The sequence below is a fragment of the Eumetopias jubatus genome, unplaced genomic scaffold (assembly GCF_037043125.1).
Source record: "Eumetopias jubatus isolate StellerSeaLion01/CBP00866 unplaced genomic scaffold, mEumJub1_p1.0 scaffold_1, whole genome shotgun sequence".
Lineage (NCBI taxonomy): Eukaryota > Metazoa > Chordata > Mammalia > Carnivora > Otariidae > Eumetopias > Eumetopias jubatus.
Window position 1 is genome coordinate 111,188,703 of NW_028274807.1, and position 23,964 is coordinate 111,212,666.

Below are 23,964 nucleotides of genomic sequence, written 5' to 3' on the forward strand. Positions count from 1 at the left end.
ATGTACACACAAATAGAGAGAATGCCAAACAGAATATAGTCAGTCATTTCTCTCATCTAACTATGTACCAACCCAAATTAATTAAACAAAAATATAAAATAATACCACTTAATATTTTTCTTCCCATAAGGTTGCCAAACTATCTGCAGGTTTAAATACACTGAAAGAAGTGTGAGTTTAAATTTTTTAATTGTTGAAGACTGGAAGGAAAATAAAACAAAAGAGATGTTACGTTTGTTCTGGTTCAACAACTTCAGGCTATATATTTAAATATCCTTCTCATCTGAACAAGTTCAGTAAGAGTTTTCTTTTTAAAAAGCTTTTCTACAGAGTTCTAGATTCTGCAGAAAAAAATAAATTGGATTTAGCAAATTAGTTTACACACTAATTCACACATACAACTTTCTGTTCTAGTCAAAGGTTTGGTTCACTTGAAACTATTCTGGTGAAAACTAAAAATAAATTAACAACAACAACAAGAAGACCGTACCAATTATTTTCACCTATTTCAACTGTTTCTTTCAAATTTCACCCTGAAAATAATTACCACGACTTTTCAGAGTAGGGCTGTGATGACTTATGTTAAGAAAAGTGACTAACCAAAGAAAGTGGTAAACACATGAGCAGAAGCATATAATAATGGATCAGCTCTGAAGTCTGGTTATGTGATGAAAATAATGTCAGCATGTCAGGTGTTCCATTTCAGCTAGCCATAGCAAAGCTAAGAGAGGAGAAGAAATGCTCAGAATCCACTGAAACACCACATCAAACAATGAGATGCAGATCCACGGTTAAAACTCTGGCAGTAGACAATCAACCTTAAACAACTATCAGAATAAAACTAGGAAGATACAATAGAATATAAAGGATAGCAATTACATAATTTGTAAACCCAAAAGGTGACTAAAAAGGTCTTCAAATTACACTTTTTCCAATTCCAGATAATTAGAATCCCAACTTAATACATATATATATAAAAATCACAATACAGACAAAAATTGGTACATGAATACACTTCAATTTCTGTTCTAAAAGACACACCCACATTAATATCCACCTGGTCTCCCTCTCTTGCCATCACCCCCCCCCCAAAACTCTGAGAAATAAAAGACATCCTCTTATAACATTTTTCCAGTCCCAGTAGTGTTTCAGCTGAATTTTAGGCTTCTGGCCTATCTCCCCTCCCCACTTATAATACAGCCTTTAAGTCTACTCTAATTTAAACTTTCAACAGTCCTACAGAAGACTAATACAAGAAAAGTATTTATTTATATAACACAGAAGGAAAAAAGACAGGTGTTTGATAATTAAATGTAATCTGTGATCTTGTATTGGCTCTTGGATCAGGTAAAAAATGGTCATGAAAGACATTATTGGGACAACTGCAAAATCTGAATATAAACTGTCTATTACATAGTAGATAACTATCAAACCTGAATTTGCTAATTAAAACTGTTGTTACATAACAGAATCTGCTTAGGCAACATATGCTCAAAGTTTTTTGGGTCAAATGGACAGGATATCTGCAACTTACTCTTAAATGGTTCCTAAATAATGTTAGGATAATAAAGCAAGTATGACAAAATGTTAATGTTCAATCTCAGTAAGATTATTGGAGCTTTTTATTATTCTTGTAATTTTTCTGTAAATTTGAAATTATTTCAAAGTAGAGATTCAAACATTTTCCCTTCTTTTTGGTTAGTAAATAATATTCTCAGAATCTTCTAGTCTCTAAGATCACTTATCCTCTTCAGAGCTTCTCCTGTTCTCTAAAAGTAGGCAGTGTTTCCCAAGGGCCTGGCTTGACCCTCTTACCCTACTCTGCTCACTCTTGGAAACCTCAGCCTTTCCTAAAGCTCAAACTCTAAAATAATAATAATGAAACAAATAAATAAATAGTCTTCAATCTCTTCTAGACTTAGCTTCTCTAACAAGCTGCGTGTCTGCAGCTCCAGTTGTACCTTGACTATTTCTACCTTGACTTTCCACCAGCTCATCCAAAAGTAGCTAAAACCAGAATCTCATTATTGTTTTCACTTTCCCAAACCAATTCTTTCACTAGTACTTCCTAATGGTACCACCATTCCCTCAGTCAATTAGGTTTGAGACTTTGGAGTCAAATTTGACTGCTTCCCTATCATACCCCTTGAGTTAAAACATCGTGTAATTCCTGCCTTCTGATAACTATTCTTTCCTCATCTCCATTGCCTCATTCAGGCCTTCATTACCTATTATCTTTGGTCTCTGTCCAATCCAGTATCTCTTTTCTGTTGTCGTCAAATGATTTGTGCACCAAATTTAACCGTCCTTATCACAGATGCTCTGTACTTTCATAGTGGCTCACTGTATTCCTCAAACTGGAATTCTCCCTTTCCCTCAGTCTTTAACTCTGACCAAATTCTACCCACCTTTCAGGTTCCAACTCAAAAAGTCACTTCCTAAAGAAGCTTTGACCAATACCTCCAGCTGTACTTGAGAGACATAAAATGTTTGAATTTTAAATGACAGTTATCACTTTCAGTCATGTGATGATGATCTTACTTTTTTCCGTATCAAGATCCAGTTCACTGGTTTCCCTATTGTGACCACCACTTAACTGCTCTGATATGGCATTCTTTCCTAAGAGTTTGCTAGTCTTCCATTCCTTAAGCAAATATGCAGCTCTTTGAAGTTTTCTTTTAAGTAGGCTCCATGCCCAGCGTTAACTCACAACCCTGAGATCAAGAACTGAGCTGAGACTGAGTCAGACACTTAACCTACTAAGCCACCCAAGCACCCCTTTCAGGTTTTCTGATAATCATGGCCAACAATGACAAAACAGAAGGAACTCAATTCCAGTGCTTTCCTTACCTCTTCTTTCCCATTTAGAACCAGAGGGAATAAAACTCTACAGAATAGGGATTTTAAAAGCAATTGGCTTTACACCTCATTCAAGGTCAACATTCTTGACATAGCCAGGAAGAGAGTTATTAATTGTATTAATATTAATTTGTAGTGATGGCAAGACTATTTTGCAGGGATGCATCTACTTGCAGAAAGTAAGCTCAAACCTCTCTTCAAACACCCCCCTGGCTATCTAGGTAGAGTATAAAGAAAGTAGTTTCTAGTTACCTTTGTATTTAGAGTAACTATTCTATAGAAATGGAGTACGATAGATCTGTAACCATTTTTTCCTGTTTTTTTTCCTAGTTATAAAAAGATTGCCTAAAATTACATTAGTTTTTGTGATAGGCCTGTCACTTGCTAATTGATATTAGAAAACGCAGGCAACGAATACATCTAGGTATTTTTTACTCTACCTTTTTAACCGAGAAATTTCAACTTTCCTGAATTAACATACAAATTCCGTCAATTTCTCAATTTCTTCACATGCTTCAGACTGTTACATTTATAAATGCTATCATCCAATAGCAGCTAAAACTTCCTGTTTTAATGTCTGAACATTTTATAAGCATGTCCTTAAGGTTTTTATATTAAATCCGAGATCCAGTCCTAAAAGGTGACAGGTCACTAAAACCTTATCCTCTAATTTCATGTCTTTGATTATCCTCTACTGGGTATCCGTAACTGAAGTCGGTCAAAATGTGATCACATAATAAATTATATAAGTACTAAGTACAAATTATTAGAGAATATATTTGGGGTGCTTATAGTTCAGGTTCATATCCTCAAGGTACTTCTAATAAGTAGAGAACATCTCCTAATAAGGATAGAGAATATTTGACTAGTAATAGTCTCCAACAAGTAACTCACTATGGTGATTCTACAAAATTATGTACTGTTGACCCTTTAACAACATGGGTTTGAACTGCATGAGTACAGATAAAGATTTTATTTATCTAAGTTTATTGATGTACAGTTGACAAGTTAATTTAGTTTCATGTGTACAACAAAGTCAACATAGTGATTAACATACATGGATTTTTTACAGTACTATAAATGTATTTTCTATGATTTTCATAATTTTATTTTCTCTAGCTTAATTTGTAAGAAAACAATATATAATACATTTAACATATAAAATATGTGTTAACTGATTATCAGTAAAGCTTCCAGTCAACAGTAGGATATAGGCAGTTAAGTTTTTGGGGAGTCAAAAGTTGTACTTGGATTTTCCAACTTCGCTGGGGGGGGGGGGTCAGTGCCCTCAATCCCCGCATTGTTCGAGTCAACTGTAGTTCAGATCTACAACCGTGCAGAGTCATATAGATGAATCTCAAACATTGGGTGAAAGAAGACAGACACAAAATAAGGAGCTTAAAATATTTTGTGTCTTGATCTGGGTCCTGGTTACACAGGTGTGTTCAGTTTAAGCTGTACATTTACGAATGGTGTACCTTTCTGATACAAATTATACTTTAAAAAATGTCTTATCACTGAGCATTCAAAAACTAGATTAGCCAAGTTCTGCAACCTGAATTTTACCATCTGGGTTAGCAAGTACTGGTGGGTGTTAACGATGTACCCAAGCTTCTTGGAGGATGAATAAAATAAAACAAATTATCTCATATAAGCAGCTTATTTCTGATTTACTTCCTAACTTCAAAAATGAAATCTCATACGAACAATGATAGGAAATACTGAATACCTGTTTTCTAACACAAAATACTTGATTTAAACAAGAACTTTTTAAAATCCAGTAATTCTTAAACTAAATATAAATAGATGTAAGTGAATAATCACTATAAAAGACAAAACAAGGGGCACCTGGGTGGCTCAGTCATTAAGCATCTGCCTTCGGCTCAGGTCATGATCCCAGCATCCTGGGATCAAGCCCCACATTGGGCTCCCTGCTCAGCGGGAAGCCTGCTTCTCCCTCTCCCACTCCCCCTGCTTGTGTTCCCTCTGTGTCAAAAAATAAATAAAACCTTAAAAAAAAAAAAAAGACAAAACAATTTAAGTGAAATCAGGTATCTAGTAAAAAGACCATCAACTTGGACATTCATTTTAATAACCCATGTGCACTACTACTTTCCTTATTCATTTCTCTTTAAATATTGGTGCTATCATAAGGAAGGACAAGCCAACTCATGGGGACAGTGTACCTAGCAACTGTTACTTTCATTTGTTAACTCCATTTATGCATTTTCTTCATTAAGGCAGAAATATACTGCATGTATAGTTCATCAATGAAGTTTAAATCCTGACAAGCTACCTGATTTCTTCCTTTAGTCTACCTGAGCAAAAGTTTCTTCCTCCCTAGTGCTCCTTTACCTTACTGACCTGATATATACTAGAAGGTAAATTTGTTTGCTATAAATTCTTACCCTCAGCTTTTTTGCAGACAAAGGACTCCCAACAAGAGCCTGTTCCCCAATGATCAGTAAAATAAGTTTCTAAACTAATTTTGTCAATGTAACAAAGCAAGGCCAAAAATTAAGTTCAGAACTGTTCTTTAAAAAAGTAGAAAGTCAAAATTTAAAGTTACTATTCTGAAATGCCAACAGACTAGAATATCACTAAGTATCACTATCACTATAGTAAGATAATCTCCAGAAAGCTAATTACCGACACTACATTATTCATTTTAATAAACAGTGAATGCAAATATTCTGCACTTCCTAAGAAAGGGCTGTATTATTTTTGAGCTGTATCAATTCTCCTTATATTTGGCAATGGTTTCAGCTTGATTCCCTTAGTACTCTGCAAATGACAAATGGGGAAGACAGAGAACAATGATAGCACCTACAGGAAAAGGGAAAGGAAAGTTTGACAGTAGCTTAAACTTTAATGCAATAACTGAATAAAGCATTGGCTATTAATGGAAAGAGAGAATTTCTAAATACAGGCAGAGGCAAAGAGGTGAAAAGCTTCTCAATTCGCTAATTCTAACTTAAATAGAGAAGGAAACAAAGGGGCCATTAGGAACTCCGAGTCAATGTAGGAAAGGTGTATTAATTACTTGTATTTTGATTAAAAGATACTCTGCTAAAAGAACCCTGGGAAAAAAAAAAAAAGATTCCAGTCTTTCAAGTAAGGCAAAATCAAGGATCTTCAGCTATTTAGGGCAAGTTTAATGAAAACTGGACAGGGCTTAAAAGCTGTCTCTACTGAAAATGAATTCCAAGATTTCATAAACAAGAGCCTGAACTATGGTATCTGTCAATACTGAAAAGCAATTTTATACCTCAAACTAAGTAGATAATGTAAGGGATTTACATCTTAAACTCCTGAATAGTTCTGTTTAATAGAATCATCCCTGCAAAATACTTATTTGCCAAATTAGTAAAATTGTTTTAAAAATCCATAATTCATAACAATAAAAAAATGAACAAGGCAATTTGGTGAAATCTAACATAAACATGGTCAGGAGAAGTTATATTTAGTATCTTTTAAAGCTTAACACACATAAATCTTCAACCCCGTCTGCAATGAAAAAGAATGTATACTCCCATAATACTTTATTTGCTAATACACCTACTAAAAAGTCTGTAGATATTTGCCAACTGAGGTCATACAGTTAGAACTAATAAACCTAGCCTACTGCTCTTATCAATTGAAACAATTTTTTTTTAAGTTTTATTTTATTTAACTGATCTCTACACCCAACATGGGGCTTAAACTCATGACCCTGAGATCAAGAGCCACATGCTCCACCAACTGAGCTAGCCAGGCACCCCTCAATTAAAAATTTAATAAGCTAATTGCAAAGTTAAAAGGAAGCCACTAGCACTGGGTTGGACCTGTCACTTTGGTACCAAAGGGCCAACTTACAGTGAAGAATGGCTGACCTAGAATATAAATTCTGATTATAGATTGGCATTCACATACTATTAACACGCTATTAACTTCTTTGACTCTGGACGACAGGCTTCAAGGAGAAGAGCAAATACTTTCAACCCATGAGAAACTAGATACAGCAACTTGCCTCATTTCTGATACCTTAAATATTTCTGTATCTAAAAAGGAAAACAGATAAGAAATATTTAGCTGTAATAACAAATGATGAATAGGCAACTTCTATGGTTGTTTTATAATGAAACAAAAGAAAACTTAATAAATATTAAGTCAAAATTATAAGAAATAAAGCTCACACCTTTCTACATTGTTCTGATGAAAATAACAGCTCTCATTTATATTGATATGGTAGTTTACAATATTTAGCTATTTGAAATAAATTACTATACAACTAAAACTATTCTTGTTACATTTCTAAATAGAGTGGTATTTTTCCTTTTTCTAATGGAAAGTATAAAGTACAACTGAAAGTACTCACCCTGGCTACATCGGATAAGCCGTATGAATGACTGAGCATTCATGCTTGTTTCATGTCACAATTTACATTTATGTCTTAATTTACATTGATACAGCTATACAATTTCAAAATTGAAATTATAATCACTGTACTGTAAATTTTAGAACTTCTTGCTCTACAAGAAACTATTTTAAAACATTTTAAGTTAAGGAACATATCACTGAAAAGATACTTTGTTAGAAAATCTCTTTAGAGTGACACACAAACAAATCAAGCCTAAGAATTAAAAGACTGTTACCATTTGTAGGCAATGTAAACCATGTCTTAACATGACACGTACATGCACTTAGCAATACTCTTTTCTAATGAAAGAGATGGGAGTTAAGTCCATGAGTAGTATCCAAACTATGCCAGAGGACACAAATGCGTTGCCAGGCAGAGTTAAAAGAATCTAACAAAGCTTTGTGTGAATTTTTAAACAGCATTTCAGCTTGTTCTAGTAATTAAACACAGAATGATGGAGCGCTAATAAATATTCACCAAAATAACTGAACAGAGCATATACTACTTAAAATGTGTGTTAAGCAGAAAGATAAACCAAATTATCTTTTGCTGTAAATAAACTCTTAAGGCTTCGTTCTGTATTTTAAAAAGTTAAAAACCAAATTTATGTAACATTTCTATGAGACAAACTGTTTCAGGAGTTTACAAAACAGTAATGCAGGCAGGTCTAGGGAATCTAACAAACAAGCTTGATGTTAAAATTTCTCAACTATAGAAAACAATGACTACTACTTTGATACCTTGGTCTCGTCCCTTTTCCAATTTCTTAGTATTAAGTAACACTTCGCTTTGAGTTACTAAGGCGTTCACAGAGGAATCGTATAAAATAGAACAAAAGTAAACTATTGTTTATTTTACAGAATATATTTTTACATTAAAATACACAAGGATAAGTGGATATTTCATAATAAAATTCAAGAGAATATGTAAGTCCTTCAAAAAAGTAAATATACTTAAAAGTGAAGTAAAAAATAAAGTATGTTTATATTCTATTTAAAATATAGATTGCTCTTTTGGTTTATTTTGCTGCTTTGTCCCATGCTAGATACCACGTGATTTCCGCCCCCCTAAAATGACATATAAAAGTTTAGGTTTAATGATGAGGAACCAGTACAGTGCAAAGCAATTCATGCATACACTTTTGCATGTATGCATTCCATATGTAAGTATTCATACCTATCCCAGAGGTTCTTTGATTCCTGAAACGTGTTCAAATGGAACGCTTGGTAGAAAGCAGTTGAAGGATTCCTGTGAGATCCAAGAATCAAATGGAAATGAGGTTGAGAAAGTACAGTAAAATCACTACTTTTCAAAAAAAGATGGAAGATTTTAGATTTCTAATACAGTGTGTAATGGCTTTAGTAAAAACACTACATAAGCTTGCTTAAAAACATTTTGAAAGAAATTAAAAAACTGGATGAAATCCAGTAGACTTGACAACAACTCAGGATCACAGTTCTAAAAGAAAGGGATAATACAGATAAAATAGCATCCAATTATCTGTGTGCGCATAAGTGTAGACATATATGTGACCAGTTCATAGCCTAATCAACACTACTCTGTATCAGATGCCTTTATAAGTCTCTAAACATTTAGCAGTTTAGAAAAGCTGTTCCCAGGTACAGTATTCATGTAAAATAAATTAAGCTACACCTTCATAATATAAAAATTCTTACCAGGATCTATTTGATAGAGTTTGATGATGAACAATTGAGTCCTTTTCTGGGTTGGACTTGACATGGTTTCTACTTTCATAATCCATTTATTTATGTGTGGTTTCTCTGGATTAGGGCAAAACATGGCGCAGCAATTATATGGCAGCTTTCTAATTTCTTGCATTAGTATAGTGCCCCTTTAAGGGGTAAGAGCTCCCACACCTTAATCACCATCTATTTCTACCATTCCCTGGACGCACATTCCATAGGGCTATAACCATAGAATCTTAACTGATGGGCTCATCCTGGCGAGCTCCCAGCATGCACTATTCACCTCACATCTGTGGAGCGGTTTCTTAGGGGACTACTTAAACTTTTGACAACTCTGCTAATAGCTCCCCCTCTACCTCAGAATATTCCCGTAGTTTCCCCAGCCCCAACCTGTACATTAGGGAGCTAACAAAAACTTGTCATGTCACCTCTAAAATCCTTGACCCACGCTGTAGCAGAGTAACAGCAAGCTAAGAACCTAAGTACATATTACATACCAGGCACTATTCTGAGTGTTTTACATTTATTAACGCAATTCTACAACAACCCTAAGAGGTAGGTGTTATTATTCCTATCTCACCAATAAGGAAATGTGTCAGAGAGAAATAATTTGCCTGATGTCACAGAGCTAGTAGGTAACAATCTGGTCCTAGAGTTTATGCTATTAAACTACTATGCTAAACATATAGTGGAGTTCAATTTTAACCTCTCTAGGTCTCTTTATCAGTTAAATGGTGATATTATGATCTAGCCTTGCAGAGTGGTTAAGGAACTGAGACTATATATAAAGCTCTTTATATATATAGTCTATGCTCAATAAATAATAGCTATTATTTTATCACCAAAATGAAGTTCAAATACAACACGGCAATTCTGAGACCCTCACAAGCACCTTAAGAGAGTCCCTACAATATTACTAGTACAATAAGAAATCTATTCCTAAATTCTACTGAATAGCAATCAAGGATCAATGATCAAAAAGCAAAACAAACTCAACAGAATTCCATGATTTCAAAATTCAGATTAAGACTCAGTGTCTTAATACCTACTAAATTTTTTAAAAATACATTTTTTAAAAGGCACTTTTTATTTTAACCACTAGGGTACCTCTTAGATGATCCAAAATTAGGAAAGGCAGGCAGACACTAGATGCCAGAGTGTCACCAAAGCAACTATTTGATTAATTGGCATCTTCAGTATATGTACTTCTCTTTGCTCTACCTACTTTAACTCCTATGCTTTTAACCCTTTCTCTTTTTTTCTCTAGACTAGGTCCAAGGTAATCAAATATATTGATTAGACCTGCTAATATCAAGGATTAAGAGGCTGCTAACTACTGTTTATTTAACAGCTTGTATCCTCTCAAGATACATTTGGCAGGCCCTTTTTTTCACTGTACTTGGAAATCAGTCTATCAATTTAAATGAAAGTCAACTGAACCAACTGAAGACAATCAATTGTTTTTTTTTTTTAAACCAGGCTTACCCAGGACCATATGGGGACAAGTTCGCTATTCACACAGGTTTGGAGACCTTGGATTTAAAACAGAGTGACTCAAAGAGGAAAGTAGTAAATATGAGAAAACAACAAAGAGTAAACCTGGAGGTTATTCTGCAAGTCTGGAATTTAAAATTCATTAAAGAGTATTTACAATATGTTTATAAGGATGACATTCTTTAAAAAAAACTTCAGATCCCCTGACTTTGGAAAAATACATACATACATATTTAATTTGAATCAAATTCATATGCCAAATAAATTGGGTTTTAAATGAAATCATATGACTTAAGTTATGAGATTCTAGCATTTTTACAGCACAGACTCTAAAAATGAAATGTTTCTCATAAGTCAAATGTAGAAGTGAAAAAAGAACATATCTGCAGTTAGTTGTGTATCTTGGGGCAAAAACGGAACCTATGAAATAAAATACTATAAATGGACCTAAAGTCTTCAGAACATGTCAGAACAAATACACTTAGGTTGCAAAAGCTGGCAGTGAATCACTTTCTACATACACTCAAAATGAAGAAGCCATATGGAGTAATACAATCTATGTACTCTGGAAAAATTTAAATAGTCTAGATTCCAAGGATAAACATTTAGACAGGCTTATAAAATATGACATTTTTGGTTTCTCGAATACTTCAGCAGGGATGTCTTCCATAAACTTGAGGGATTTTTAGCAAAAAGCAACAATTAGCCTCAAAACATTGATTAACAGGTATAGATTAAAGAAGTCTGTAAAACCTAGCTGATCAAGAACTTCAAAAGAGCCATTTGTAAATACTGAAGGGCTTGATCATCAAAGACTTCTGTTTTGGAATGGCATAAAACTGAGGAAATTAATAGCCGAAGGAAAACACTGTTAATGGAGATCATTTCAAGGTTATATAGTCTATGTAATTTGAAGGCACCAAGTCGCAACTGACATCATTAAAAATTTATGAGAAAGAAATACTGAATTTTATGCAACTTTGGTCACAAATTCTTTTCTGCCCAAGAAATAAAATTTGAAACAACCAGTTTTCTAATAACGTATTTGATGTCAATGTTAACTACTAATCTAAACATAAAGCCAACAAAGCACTGCTTAGGGAGACTGAGGTATGGTTTATTCTGAATTTTATGAAAATGCTGTTTTCCCATTTGTGGACATTTTTCTTTTTATTAAGGAGGGCAAATGTTGTGGACATTTTTCAAAACCAATGAACAAAACATATCCTCCTTTTCCTCTTGACTCTATATACTAAATAACCCATCCTATTAATTTCTAAGTACATGAAAGTAGTACATCACAGAGTGACTCAAATGTGACATACACTGACCTGCTTTGCTAAGATACTATCTTTGTAGGGTAACTGTAACAGAGAGGAAAAACATACATATACTACACCTCAAAACTAAGCAATGAAAATTGTTGAAGCTTAAAGGATGAGGTACATAAGCCCTGAACTCAGCAGATACTTTCTTCCCTTATCAAAACTCAACTTTAGCGATCTCTAAATAGAAACCAGGGAAACACAATGAGCAGAGGAACAAGGGCCATCTCCAACATTATTATCTAAGGATTTAAAATGATTAAAAATATCCTTTAGGTAAAGGGTTACAACACAACAGATCAGCAGCTACAGTAGCTTTTCCTTCCTCATATCTTATAGTCAGCAAATTAATAAAACAAAACTAACTCTGGAAATATCCAAGAGCACTGGCTTTGGAGTCAGAAGGCCCAAGTCTGAATATATGTTATGTTACTTAATAACTATGTGATTCAAATCCTCAAAGCCTGTTTCCTAAATCCATAAAAAGGGGAGGAACACTTCCTTACAGTTGCCGAAAAGCTCAAATGAGATTATGCATACATAAAGCCTGACAAAATTAAGCTTGGTTTGTTGTTTAATATAGGATTACAGTTGCCAAATCATGCTATATAAAAATCAACTTTTAGTAGAGTATTTTAACATATACCAAATATTTCATCATTAAGGTAATATTGAGGCAAACAGAATATTTAACTTAGAGCTAGGTATACCAAGCTATTTAGTACATTCCATTGGATAAGAATTCTGACTTCTGGGACTCAGAGCTCCCCCAGGATTTCCTTATTACACAACTTTATCACAAGATTTTAATTAAAAATACAATAATCACTGAAAAGGGTACTGAAATGGTTCCAAGATACATACTACTTTAACAATAAAAGCTTCAAGAAACACCTTTAACAGCAACCATAAACTTCTGATAAAAAAAAAAAAATCTCAATTTCTCACCATGACATTTAAACCCTTCACTCTGGTTCCTTTCAAATTAATCACATCATTTCCCAAACCTGACATCTCATTCTTCCACACTGTTACACAAACTGCCATTCTCCTCTACTCAGAAAATCACCCCTTTCCCTTAACGGTGACCTAACCTAAGTTAGGTTACCCTTTTAAGATTCAGACCAAAAATTAGCTTCAGAAGAATGCACAAGTAATAAAGGGTCAATGCTGAGGACAGAAATTGGGTGGCTGGAGGATAGAGGTGCAGAGAGGCTTTCGGCTTATATATTTAGAACTGTATAAATGTATTACCTATGCAGATAATAAATTAATTTTAAAAAGAAATCAGTCCATTTCCTCCCCATACCAAATCTGACCTCATGTCCTAAGCTGTTCCAATTAGTACCTTATATTTTACTCCATCACAGTCTATAATGTCTATGAAAGCATACATTTGATAATTATTTTCATATAATCTGAGATCTTGGGAGGGTAGGATAGTCTTTTTTCTGTATTCCAGAACTTACTATTCAGAGAACACAAAGAAAGTTGAATGACTGACATACTGTCACTTTAAATGTTTTCTTGGGTATTCAACCTACTTGATGAGTATCTGCAAGCTTCGTTTTTTGTTTTGTTTTGTTTTTTGTCACATGATAGTCTGGTGGCAGGAAGGTTTAAGTTGGCAGCTCTCTTATGAAACATGTCTAAATGTATCGAGTCATACACAGGGAACCTTAAAAATCTGATCAAGTCTCAAATTCTAACTTTACCAATGAAGAAAACTGAGATAAGTTAAAATACTTAACTAAAGAAACTAAGTGGTAGAAAGCCAGGATCAGAACCCAACTGCTACATGTTTTACAACGTCATGACTTTTCTGGCCTAAAACAATGTCTCTCTTTCTCTTATTACATCCATACACCACGTAATTACACTTTCAGATCAGAACTGAAGACTCTTGGTATGATTTATAGCATGATAAGGTGTGATCTGGGAGAACAGTTTGTGGACAATGAAATACTAACATTTCTGTAATGTACGCTTGCCATACATAGTATATTATACATGGACTGTTTACAAATTATTTGCATACCTCATTTAATCCTCTCAAACTTTCCAACACAGGTATTATCCCCATTTTTCATATGGGGAAACAAGGGGCTTATAAGACTAAATAACCACCTGAAGGTCAAATGCCTCAAGTATGCAACACAGTTGGGATTTCAGCCCAGGCATATCCAACTCCGCTGTCTGTAATGGTCATTCATATGATATGCTAATACATAATTAAGCACACTACTGATTTTATTTGACCAAGAGCCTCCCTCTCCTTTTTTGTTTTTGTTTTGTTTTCAAAGGCTAGGTAGACCAAATACAAAGCAAGGATGGGTTTCAGATTAACTTACAGAACTATTTAGTAAAACTTAATTCTAATTCTCCTTTAGAAACTAGTTGGTTTTAAACTTTGCTTTGGGTATTTTTCATTCACAGATTAAACAATTTTCTTGTTTAATAATGAAGAGGGATTGCCTAACACGTTAAAAATAACATTTAAAATACACCAGCATTATTTACAATAATTGACACATTAATTACAGTTTCTCTTCTATACATTAATATTCATCAAATTTTAGTGAAAGCTTATGAGGAAAGGAGGCTTTAAGTAATTTAACATTCAGACTTCACTTATTTGTCTTGCTTATTCCAATTAGCAAGGCACTTACTAATAGTCCATATTCTAGGTAAACACTATTAAAATTATTACTCAGTGATTTGCAGAATTTTCACGTAACCATCACATATAAATGTATAACTTAATGAGAGTTCATTCTTTTTTACAAATGTTAGTTCAGTACAAACAAATAAAACTAAATACTAAGATCTAATTTTGGGCTTTAAATGTGAGAGGTAAGCAATCCAGAGAAGGATGGATGAAATTTAATTCACCTGATTTAAAAGCAGAAATTATGAATACACTTTTTAGTGATAAAAGCAGATTAATATATCCTTAATATCACCAGCCAAATTAGAAATGTATACATTAAAATATATTATGAAAGTCATGTAATGATGTACAGGAATAATAGGAATTGGTTACTGTTCTTAAATCTTTATGAAGGGGTTTTTGCCCTAAGCCATGCCAGATTAAGAATGGCACAAACACTGAGTAATTTGGTATGTTCAAGAATTGCTGTGGAAAGACCCAAATTATACCAATGATTCAGGTATGTACATTCTTTGTGGATACAGTAATTTTATTATATCATATAAAAGAGCAGCCTCAAATCACAAGTCCACTTGGTTTAGTATAAAGAACTAAGTTAAGAGATTTATTCCAATTCAGGAATTTTGCTACACATACCCCTTAAATACTGTTAACTATTAAGGTTTTTTAAATTAGAAATCTGTTCTTCCCATTAATAAGAAATTACTTAGGGAACATCATCATTCAGGCTACATTTAACCAGACAAATCTGTTTTTATAAACCCTCTCTTCCTCATACTTAAAGAATATTTAAAGAGCAATGCAATTAAGAAATAAACAGTATCTGTTCAAAAAGGAAATACATATTGGTCTAAAACAATTATTTAAAAAAGGAATTAGCTGTCTTTTCTTCACTAGTAACAAGTATTCCTATTCCTTCTGAAACCATATTTCATATCATTTCACTGTATGTTTTTCTGTCTTGGTTATCTGCCATCACCCTCTACCTCCCCCCGCCCCAACTTCTGCTATTTTAGGTAAGAAAGCCAACATCTTTTTATACTCCCCTAACAACCATTCCTCAATAAAGACACTAATTTTGGTTTCTTTACCATCTGATTGTTGAGGGTGCTCTGTTACTAGAATACTAAAGCGCATGACTACTTCCAATCTCTTCTGGTGCACAGAAAGACTAAACTCTATTCCAAATTAGCAAGTACCAGATCCATAAATCCACAATCACATTTTACTATTTCCAAATTAGTGCTATCAGAATTCTCAAAGAAGAGATTAACATTACTTACTCTCAGGAAGTAGAAAACATATACACCACAGTATCAGTACTATAAAAAAATGACTTCTCATAAAAGCAATTTAGTTCAAGATACCCTACTTCCCCTACAAGGAAAAGATAGTGTTATTAACATAGAATGTGTCTTACCCACACACATATAAATCCTTATGTTTACTAAAGGTTACCAATGTTCAGCCTATAGAATTTAGTTCATACAAAATTTTGAACAATATATATGGCACTGTTAAAAAAAAAAAAAAAAGCGCCATACTCCCTACTGATACACTTTTGGACCATCCATCTTTTGGAAACCTACGATAATTTCCTTTACTTAGAGCCATGTTTATGACTAAAGTATATTTTAGTCATCAGCCTGGCACTCTGATGAATCCATCAATTATCAGTTTTTATACTAAATAATAATGTCATTCATACACAGGATTTCACACTTTGATTATAAAATCCTTGGTAAGAGTACGTAGGATAATACGGAGTGTGTGATCTAAACGTCAACTGTAAAGCTGGAAGGGCAAAATTACCTCCACAATTCAGTATGCATAAAGAAACATAAGCTCCCAAGAAATACAGATTCAACTAAGGCGCTTTCATCTGTAAAGACTAAATGCAGTGAGACTTTTAGAGCTCTAATAAGTATCTATAGATTTTATAATAAAGGTAAGAGTGACAGTTCTATCTCTTAATATACATTTACATAATCTTCTCACTAAACCATCAGGTTAAAAAAACCTGCACAAGTATGTGTGTGTATATTTGAGATATATATATATTTGTACAAACAAAATTTGTGTATTTATAGCACATACCAGGATACACCACTTAACATTCATAATTTATAATACTTAACCAGTAGTCGTTAGCAAACTACACAAATAAAACCATTAACAAGATACAAAGATATTTGCCACTAAGGGATCCTTACAATCAGGTTTTCAACAATCTTTTGGTTGTAGCTGACAGTTCACAATTGCAGCCATTCATAAGAGTTCCTGGAATGTGGCCTACAGAGTTCACATTGGTCAGCTATCTGTGGAAAACGATCTGTACTGTGTTCCCTTTCCAAAAGGGCCAGTAATATTTTGCACCTCTCCCCATTTACCGAAAAGGAGTCTGTTAAGTGTGTCATAATTTAAACAAATTTTGTAACTTTCAGTGTAAAAGTGGCTTTTTATGAACTATATTTTCAACCATTATTATATCTCCAGTTTACACAAAATCGGTTTGAAGAATCAACGACTATAAGCCTTTCCAATGAGAAAGGCTAGAATATATAAACTTTATGGCAATTAATAATAGAGTCAACAGTGTTAACTGAACTTTAAAACATTTTCTTGCTTTCTATATATAACCATCAGCCCTTTTAAAGGTATATTATTAAAATGTATTAATATGTCTTCTTTTAAAATAAGTAAATCTCAAAACGAAGCTTTGTAAAAGGTAATGGAGCCAAAACCACAAGATAGAGTTTTTAATATATCAAACTAAAGAACCTCATTTTTGTTAATCTTCCATTTTCCTTCCTTTTCTCAAAGAACTAGACTATGTTTACTAACATACTAACTTTAAAAAAAGCAAACTGTTTACAAATTTTTAGGATCTGAAATTTTCAACCTATTCATAAAATTAAAGTCATAATTACTCAAAACCTCTCACTCCAATGTTTTACTTTGCATTTGAATGACTGCAACTAAAATTGTATGCAGATTTTAATTTAAGAAGGCAACCCCAAATCACCATATAAAAGGTATGATTTTTTGTTGATACAGTTTCCTCAAAAATAGTCATCTTAGTAATTTAAACATATGCCTAGAAAAACTGTGTTATTTAATTTCAAGCATACAATTTAAAATGCCCTCTTTCACAAAGGCTTTCCATTAAAAACAAAAACAAAACAAAAAACTATTTCTACTTAATGGATTTATTCCTTCACCAGGTGTGTTGGTCCAGTGACAAAATAGTCAAATGTGTAAGATTACATCTTGAAAACTAGCATGTTAAATTAAAAACCAATGAAAGACTAAAACAAAAATTAGAAATGCACATTGGTAAGCAATGCAGATTTTGGAAGACTGGGTAGGGGAAGGAAGGACCATATTTAATGTAGGACTGCACACACATCAAAAGCCCTGCACTGGATTAACTATTGCCAATCGATAAGAACAGATGCAGTAGTATCTGTAGCTCATTCATGTTCCGAAATAAATTCTTAAAATTATTAAGTTTTCAATAAAGAGGATAAATAATTTTATCTTTGAGGTCATACCCTAAAGAATACATCCGAGAGTTTCCATTTGTCAACAGATCTCTCTGCTCCATGCCACATCATTGTATTTAAGTTCTGCGGAATGTAACTGCCTGTTTTGTAAACTGAGAGAGTTGTGAGGAGGAGAGAAAAATACATTCTTCATTCATAGATGTGCATGTGTTTTACAAGGAGGCGTGTGTGGTTTGGGAAACCACTCATCATTTCTTGAAATGTGGAGGCAATATACAACAGGAACAGAGAGGCAAGCAAATGGTTATTTAGCAACCCATCAGAAAAAACTGGCTTCTGGCAGCTAGAAAAGGGAAGATACCTGTTGCCTCTTACAAAAGATGAATAAACAATCAATCTGCATTTCAGGTGTGCCCCTATGTGTGAAAAGTGAAATATGGGAGATGTAAAGAGGTATTTTTCTGAATGGCTTGTGGAATCAGTTTCTTTACTTGGTAGTCCCATCCATATAAAATTTCTCAATGACTAGCTAGCTGAGCTCACTTAGGGACACGTGGTATTCTCTAAGAGTTCTCAAATGGAAGAAAGACTCCCAACAAGCAAGTCACCTACAAAAAAAGATGAACTTTGAATTACAAAAAGCAGAGGAGATGATCTCAGTGAGCATTTTTCAAACCAACAGAAGTATATAACAAAAATACAAGGCTAATTACAAATGAAAAGTTAAGAAAAGAATGTGAAGGAACTCAGAAGAAACAGAAAAAAAGCTTCAACAGATCTCATGGTTCTACATACCGATTATTCTAGAAATCCATAAAATTATCTTTTAACACATCTAAAATTAACCTTGCTCAAAACAAAAAGCCCACCAAATAAATGCCTAACTGTAAAGTACCTGAAACTTTCTCTGTAATTTTTAAATGTAATTTTAAAGCTTTGTAACAAGTTGGTTTTTAAAAATTTGCAGTATGTCAAATTTTTGTGACATTTCTTGAAAACCACTTAAAAATCCTCACTGAACCATAACCAGACATCAACTGTTGTAGAATTGGTAATGGCACTATACCAATTTTCACTTAAAACCATTAAAAAAGCATCCCTTAAATAGAGGGAGGCAATTGTCGACAACTGTTAACACTTTTACTATAAAATTACTCTAATTTCAAGAACTGTAGCTTTTACTACTGTCAGAGTCTTACTTCATACCTCCCTTTCCATAGTTAAAAAACTACTGATAGAAGATAACATCTTTCCAATACACTTTTTACTTAAAAAAAAAAAAAAAAAAAAGATCTTTACGAAGTCACTGGGAAGCCTCCTGACCTTCCATGTTTTTATTTAAAAGGCTGGAGGACGATATGATCTTCAAAGCCAGACTTGACATTTCACCATTCTCTCTCCAGCCTTTGCAGATACACTGGAGGAGATTCCTTACATGGATCTTTCCCTACTAGAGGACCTCTGGTTTTCCAGAATGGGAAACTTCTAAATTTTATGTCTTAGTCTCCAAACTCACACTGACAAAACTCTCTGCCGTAAGGGTTCAAGTGTGATTGTTACCTAAGAAAAGGACAATCCTGTGGGGTATAATCTACTAGTTACCACCTGTAAATCATGAGAATTAAGCTTAAATCCACCGTTTTTAAATGAACAAACGTTGTGTCCTTATCCAATTCAGTGCTTTTAAATGATTGTGACAAGACCAATTCTCTCATTACACCTTTATATTAGCAATCTAAACTAATGCATTTTCAAGAGCTGACAAATCAATCTTACTAAACACAAACTAAACTTACTAAACACAAACTAAGTTTAAAAACGATAAGGGCCTCAAAGTGAAAAAAGAACTCTTAAGTTGCATTCTAAGCACTCCTATCAAATATTTTAAGTAAGATTTCCATACCTGTCTTCATCACCATCAACAGGAATAGCTATGCTGAATACAGAGGTGGCGAGACTGTTCATAGGTGTTAACTGAAGGGGGTTTGCCAGGGCATCTGCAACAGGAGGCTTCACAACAGGCTTATTTTCAGCAATGAGAGAAAGTGGTGGTTGAGGTAGGGGTTCTGATTTTCTTCTAGTATCGTCAACATGCCCGACTAAAGGTTGGGTCTGAGTCTGAAACTGGCTTAGGTCAGACTGTGGTAGACTTGTTGGTGCACTGGGTGTGCCTTGCGCTAAGGGCAGCCCAACATGCTGGATTATGCTGCTGCTCCTGCTGACTGGCGTATGGCTGCTCAGCTGCTGCGACTGGACCAGAGGCGCGGGTACATTTGGCATAGTAACAGAGGTGGTAGACACACTAGGCACGCTTGGAGCGGGCACGGCTGCAGGCACGTTTGGAACTCCGGGCAGTACTGCGTGGGGGCCGCCAGGCACGGCTGACGACACACCACTGCCACCCATCTGCGGTGGAGGCACGGACTGGAGCTGCCCGGTCCCAGGGGGGACCAGGCCCGGCGGCACGGCGCATCCCACAGCAGCCAAGGGCACTCCGGCCGGCTGACCAGGCGCGGCCTGCCCGCCTGGCGCGGGTCCCGGCCCCGGGGCCACAGCTTCACTGGGCAAGGAAGACACGCCCATTATCTGCGCACCCACCGAGGCATTCGGGCCGGTGCCCACTGGAAGGCTGGCAGCGGTGGCGAGGCTCGCTCCGGCGGACGAGGGCTGCGCGGGGCTTGGCGGCTGCAGGCTGGCCACGTGCTGCTGTAGGTACTCACCCTGACCCGCGGGCTGGACTGGCAGCAAATGCCCAGGCGGTAGCTGAGGGTACGCGAACTGCTGGGGCGGCTGCGTCGTAGGAGCGCCGACGGCGGGGCCCGGCTGCTGCGGCAGGGGCACGCCGGGCTGCGTCAGGGTTACATTCGTCAGTGGCAGCCCCTGTCCATTGGGCCCCTGCGGGAGGACGCCGGGGCCGGTTCCCTGGGGCTGGCTTGGCTGCGGGGCTGCCATCATTTGCTGAGGCCCGGCCGCGGCTCCCGGGAACGGCGGCACTGGAGCCGCGCTTTGAACCACAGCCCCACCTACGGGCGGCGGTGGCTGTGGCTGCCCAACGCCAAAACTCTGCGGCTGGGCCGGGGCGGGCTGGCTCATTTTCTCCGACGGGGGTAGCTGTGACACAGCAGTCAAGGAACTGTCAGTTCCCGAGTCGGGCCCGTGCGCCCCCTGCATGGAGGCCACCACCACCACCACCGACCCTCCGGTGGCGCCCAGGCCACTGTCCCGCTCCGCAGTCTGGTCAAAAGTATTGCTGTGCCTAATGCAATCCCCGGACCTGGTCAGGACGCTGCTATCTGAATCCCGCTCATAGTATTCCATACACGTCCATCGGCCGCGGCGGTAGGGCTCCCCGCTCCCGTGGTCCAGCTTGATCACACGAAAACGGGAACTACAAGTCGTGGGGGGCTGTGGTGGGGCTGCGGTCCCTGGCCCGGCAGACGAGCCCGTGACCGGGGGGGCGCCGGGTGCCCCCGAAGAGGGGGCCGAGGTGGTGGCCGCCGCCGGGGTACTGGCCAGCGCCCCAGCCACGCTCCGGGCCGAAAGGGCTCCTCCTCCGTTGGCGGGAGCAGCCGCCGCGGCCGCCAGCTGCCCGTCCAGGAGGAGGTTTGGGGAGACGGTCCCCGGAGTCTCTGCATCCCCAACATTGTTGAGCGTCTCTTCGGAGGAGCTGCGCTCGCAGACCTCCTCAGGGCCATAATCCGTGGCCCGAGAAACGTCGAATATCTCGGAGGAGACGTCCTCTGTACGTGACTCGTCCGGGTCGTCCAGGCTCTCAGTGTCCTCGGTGATGCTAGTGGCCACCTGGGCCGTGGTGACACTAGTGATCTGGAAGCAGCTCTTCTTCTTGGCCGGCATCTTGGACATGGTGAGGAAGGCTGGAGGGCAGAGAGGCACGCCGGCTCCTCTGCGATCTTGCCGGAAACCAGGAAAGGCAGAGCAGGGGCTCCCAAAGACAAAGTCCGAGTCCGCGCTGGGGTCTGAGGCCCGCCGCTGTTAAGAGTCACTGGCTGATCCGGACGCTGGCCGCTCTGTGAGACATCCTCCTCCCCGTTTCCTTCTGAGTCGATCTCTACGGCTCTGCCCCCGTCGCACTCGCGCGGCGGCTCCTCCTTCCTTTTCGCCTCCCGCAGCCGCCGCGCCTCAATTCAATCCCCTCAGCGGCGGCGCGGGCGCGAGCGCGATCCCAGGGGCGGGCCGCCTGCTTCCTCCTCCCGTCTCCGGGGCCGCCGTGGTCAGTCCAGCTCGGCGCTCGGCGCGGTCAGCAGGCCTTGGCTGGGGGTGGGAGTGGGAGGGCGAAGGGGAGGAGGAGGCGGCGGCGGTGGCGGCGTGAGGGGCGGTGCTGCCCCGCTCGGGCTTCTCAGGCCAGTGCCGGCGTCAGCTCTGGTCTCTCGGACGCTGAGGGAAGAAGGGGAAGGAGTGGCGAGTCTGGCGCCGGGGATTCCTGATTGAGCCAGGAGCCGCGGGCTGGGGCTGGCTGAAGGTCCCGCGGGCGGACGGCGGAGCTTCGGCGCGGGCGGGCGGCCCCCTCCCCGGCTTTAGCCGGAGCTCAGCCCCAGGGACATGTCGACTGTCTCTGGCGGAAACCCGCTCCGGGGGAGGGGAAAGCCGGCTCGGTCCTCCCCTTACAGGGGGAGCCACCCCGCGGGCGGCGGCGGCGGTCTCGGCCTCCCCTCGCGGCTCCTGAGAAGAGTGAGGGGCGGCGGCGGCGGCGGTGGTGGTGGCGGCAGCCGCCTGGCTGGCCGGCGAGCGGAGGCGCTCCAGCTGTGTGAGGTAGCGGTGGTAGCTTTTTCGGCTCCTCCTCGGTGCGCCCGGTTCGCAGACCCTGGAGAAACTGAAATTCAAACTGCTGAAGCGGCGGCTGCAGCTCCCTCCCCTCGGCCAAGATGGGGCTGAAATGGCCGCGCCAGGGATGCTGGGAGGAGCAGCGGCCCCGCTGCCGCCGCCGCTGTCGACTAAAATGCCGCCGCTGCCGCAGCCACCGCCAGCGCCGCAGCCGCCGCCGTTCCGTGACGCACCGGCGTCATGACGTCACCGCCCCGCCCCCTCCGGTTTCCTGCAGTTTCGCGTGGAGGCTTGACTGGGGGAGGCGGTGGGCGGGACTAAAGGTTAAAAGAGGGGGGCGGTTTTTTTTATTTAAAATTTTTTAAATTAAAATTTACGCTGTAGGTCTTTAAGAGTTGAAGAGCTGAAGACTCTTAAATTCCAAGCCTAGAGGAGCTTACAACCGCGCCAACCGGTTTTGTTCCGAGACGCTGGAAGACTGGATGGAGGTCATGTGCTGTGTCTAATGTTTAGCAAAATCTTAGAGAAACAAGGGCGATAGAAATGGGGGTTAGGGAGACTTAGGATAAAGAGGGAGACCAGTGGAGGAAACGAATCACTTAAAAAGTCTTCTGAAAATAAATGTTGACCACTGTAGTCAGAGGAGTGAAATATTGAGAGAAATGGGGATGATTAACCAAGAATAGCAAGCCAGATTGAGTCAGAAAACTGATCTTTCAGCCAGAAATTCTGTCTCCAACAATGGCATCAGGAGATGGTTACTTGCCCAGGGTGAGGTCAGTTTAAAAAAAGATTAGAGGTTACCAACATATCCCCAATTTTCCTGAATTTGCTGTGATTTCAGCATCGAAGAGTTCATTTAACCTCTTGAGACTGTTTTTACTTTCAGCACGAAATCAGCTTATGGGCTCCATAAATGTAGACCCTACTGCGTTAAATAGTTATAGTTCTTTCTTTTGTTTATTCTAAAACTCCTAGTTGGAGCCAGAGTGTTACGTGGTTTGAATTGGGCCATGAACAACCAGAACAAGTCAGAAAGCACCCTTTCCTCTCCCAGTACAGAAAGCAGCTATAAAGTACTGGAGATTTTATCATCTTTTCGCTACTTTCTGGCAAAAGAAAGTGGTAAGGCCATTCTCTTAAACAGTTAAAAAAAAAATGGGGAAGGTGGCTCTTGAACTTTGACACACTAATACATCATGTAAGTAAAATTCAAGAAATC

At 38.3% G+C, this 23,964-nt stretch overlaps 1 protein-coding gene across 3 annotated transcripts in view; it reads right to left on the reverse strand.

Moving 5' to 3' along the window:
- Positions 1-22,942, reverse strand: part of TSC22D2 (TSC22 domain family member 2) — a 48,987-nt gene extending 26,045 nt beyond the window's left edge. For 2 of the 3 annotated variants that reach the window (XM_028103141.1, XM_088025793.1), the window contains exon 1: positions 19,864-22,942. In XM_028103141.1, the coding sequence (XP_027958942.1) occupies positions 19,864-21,824 (1,961 nt within the window). In that variant the 5' untranslated portion in view covers positions 21,825-22,942. Of the gene's footprint in view, positions 1-8,434; positions 8,507-19,863 lie in introns of all 3 variants that reach the window. The other variant, XM_028103142.1, reaches the window with a different exon arrangement.
- Positions 22,943-23,964: the final 1,022 nt, after the last annotated feature.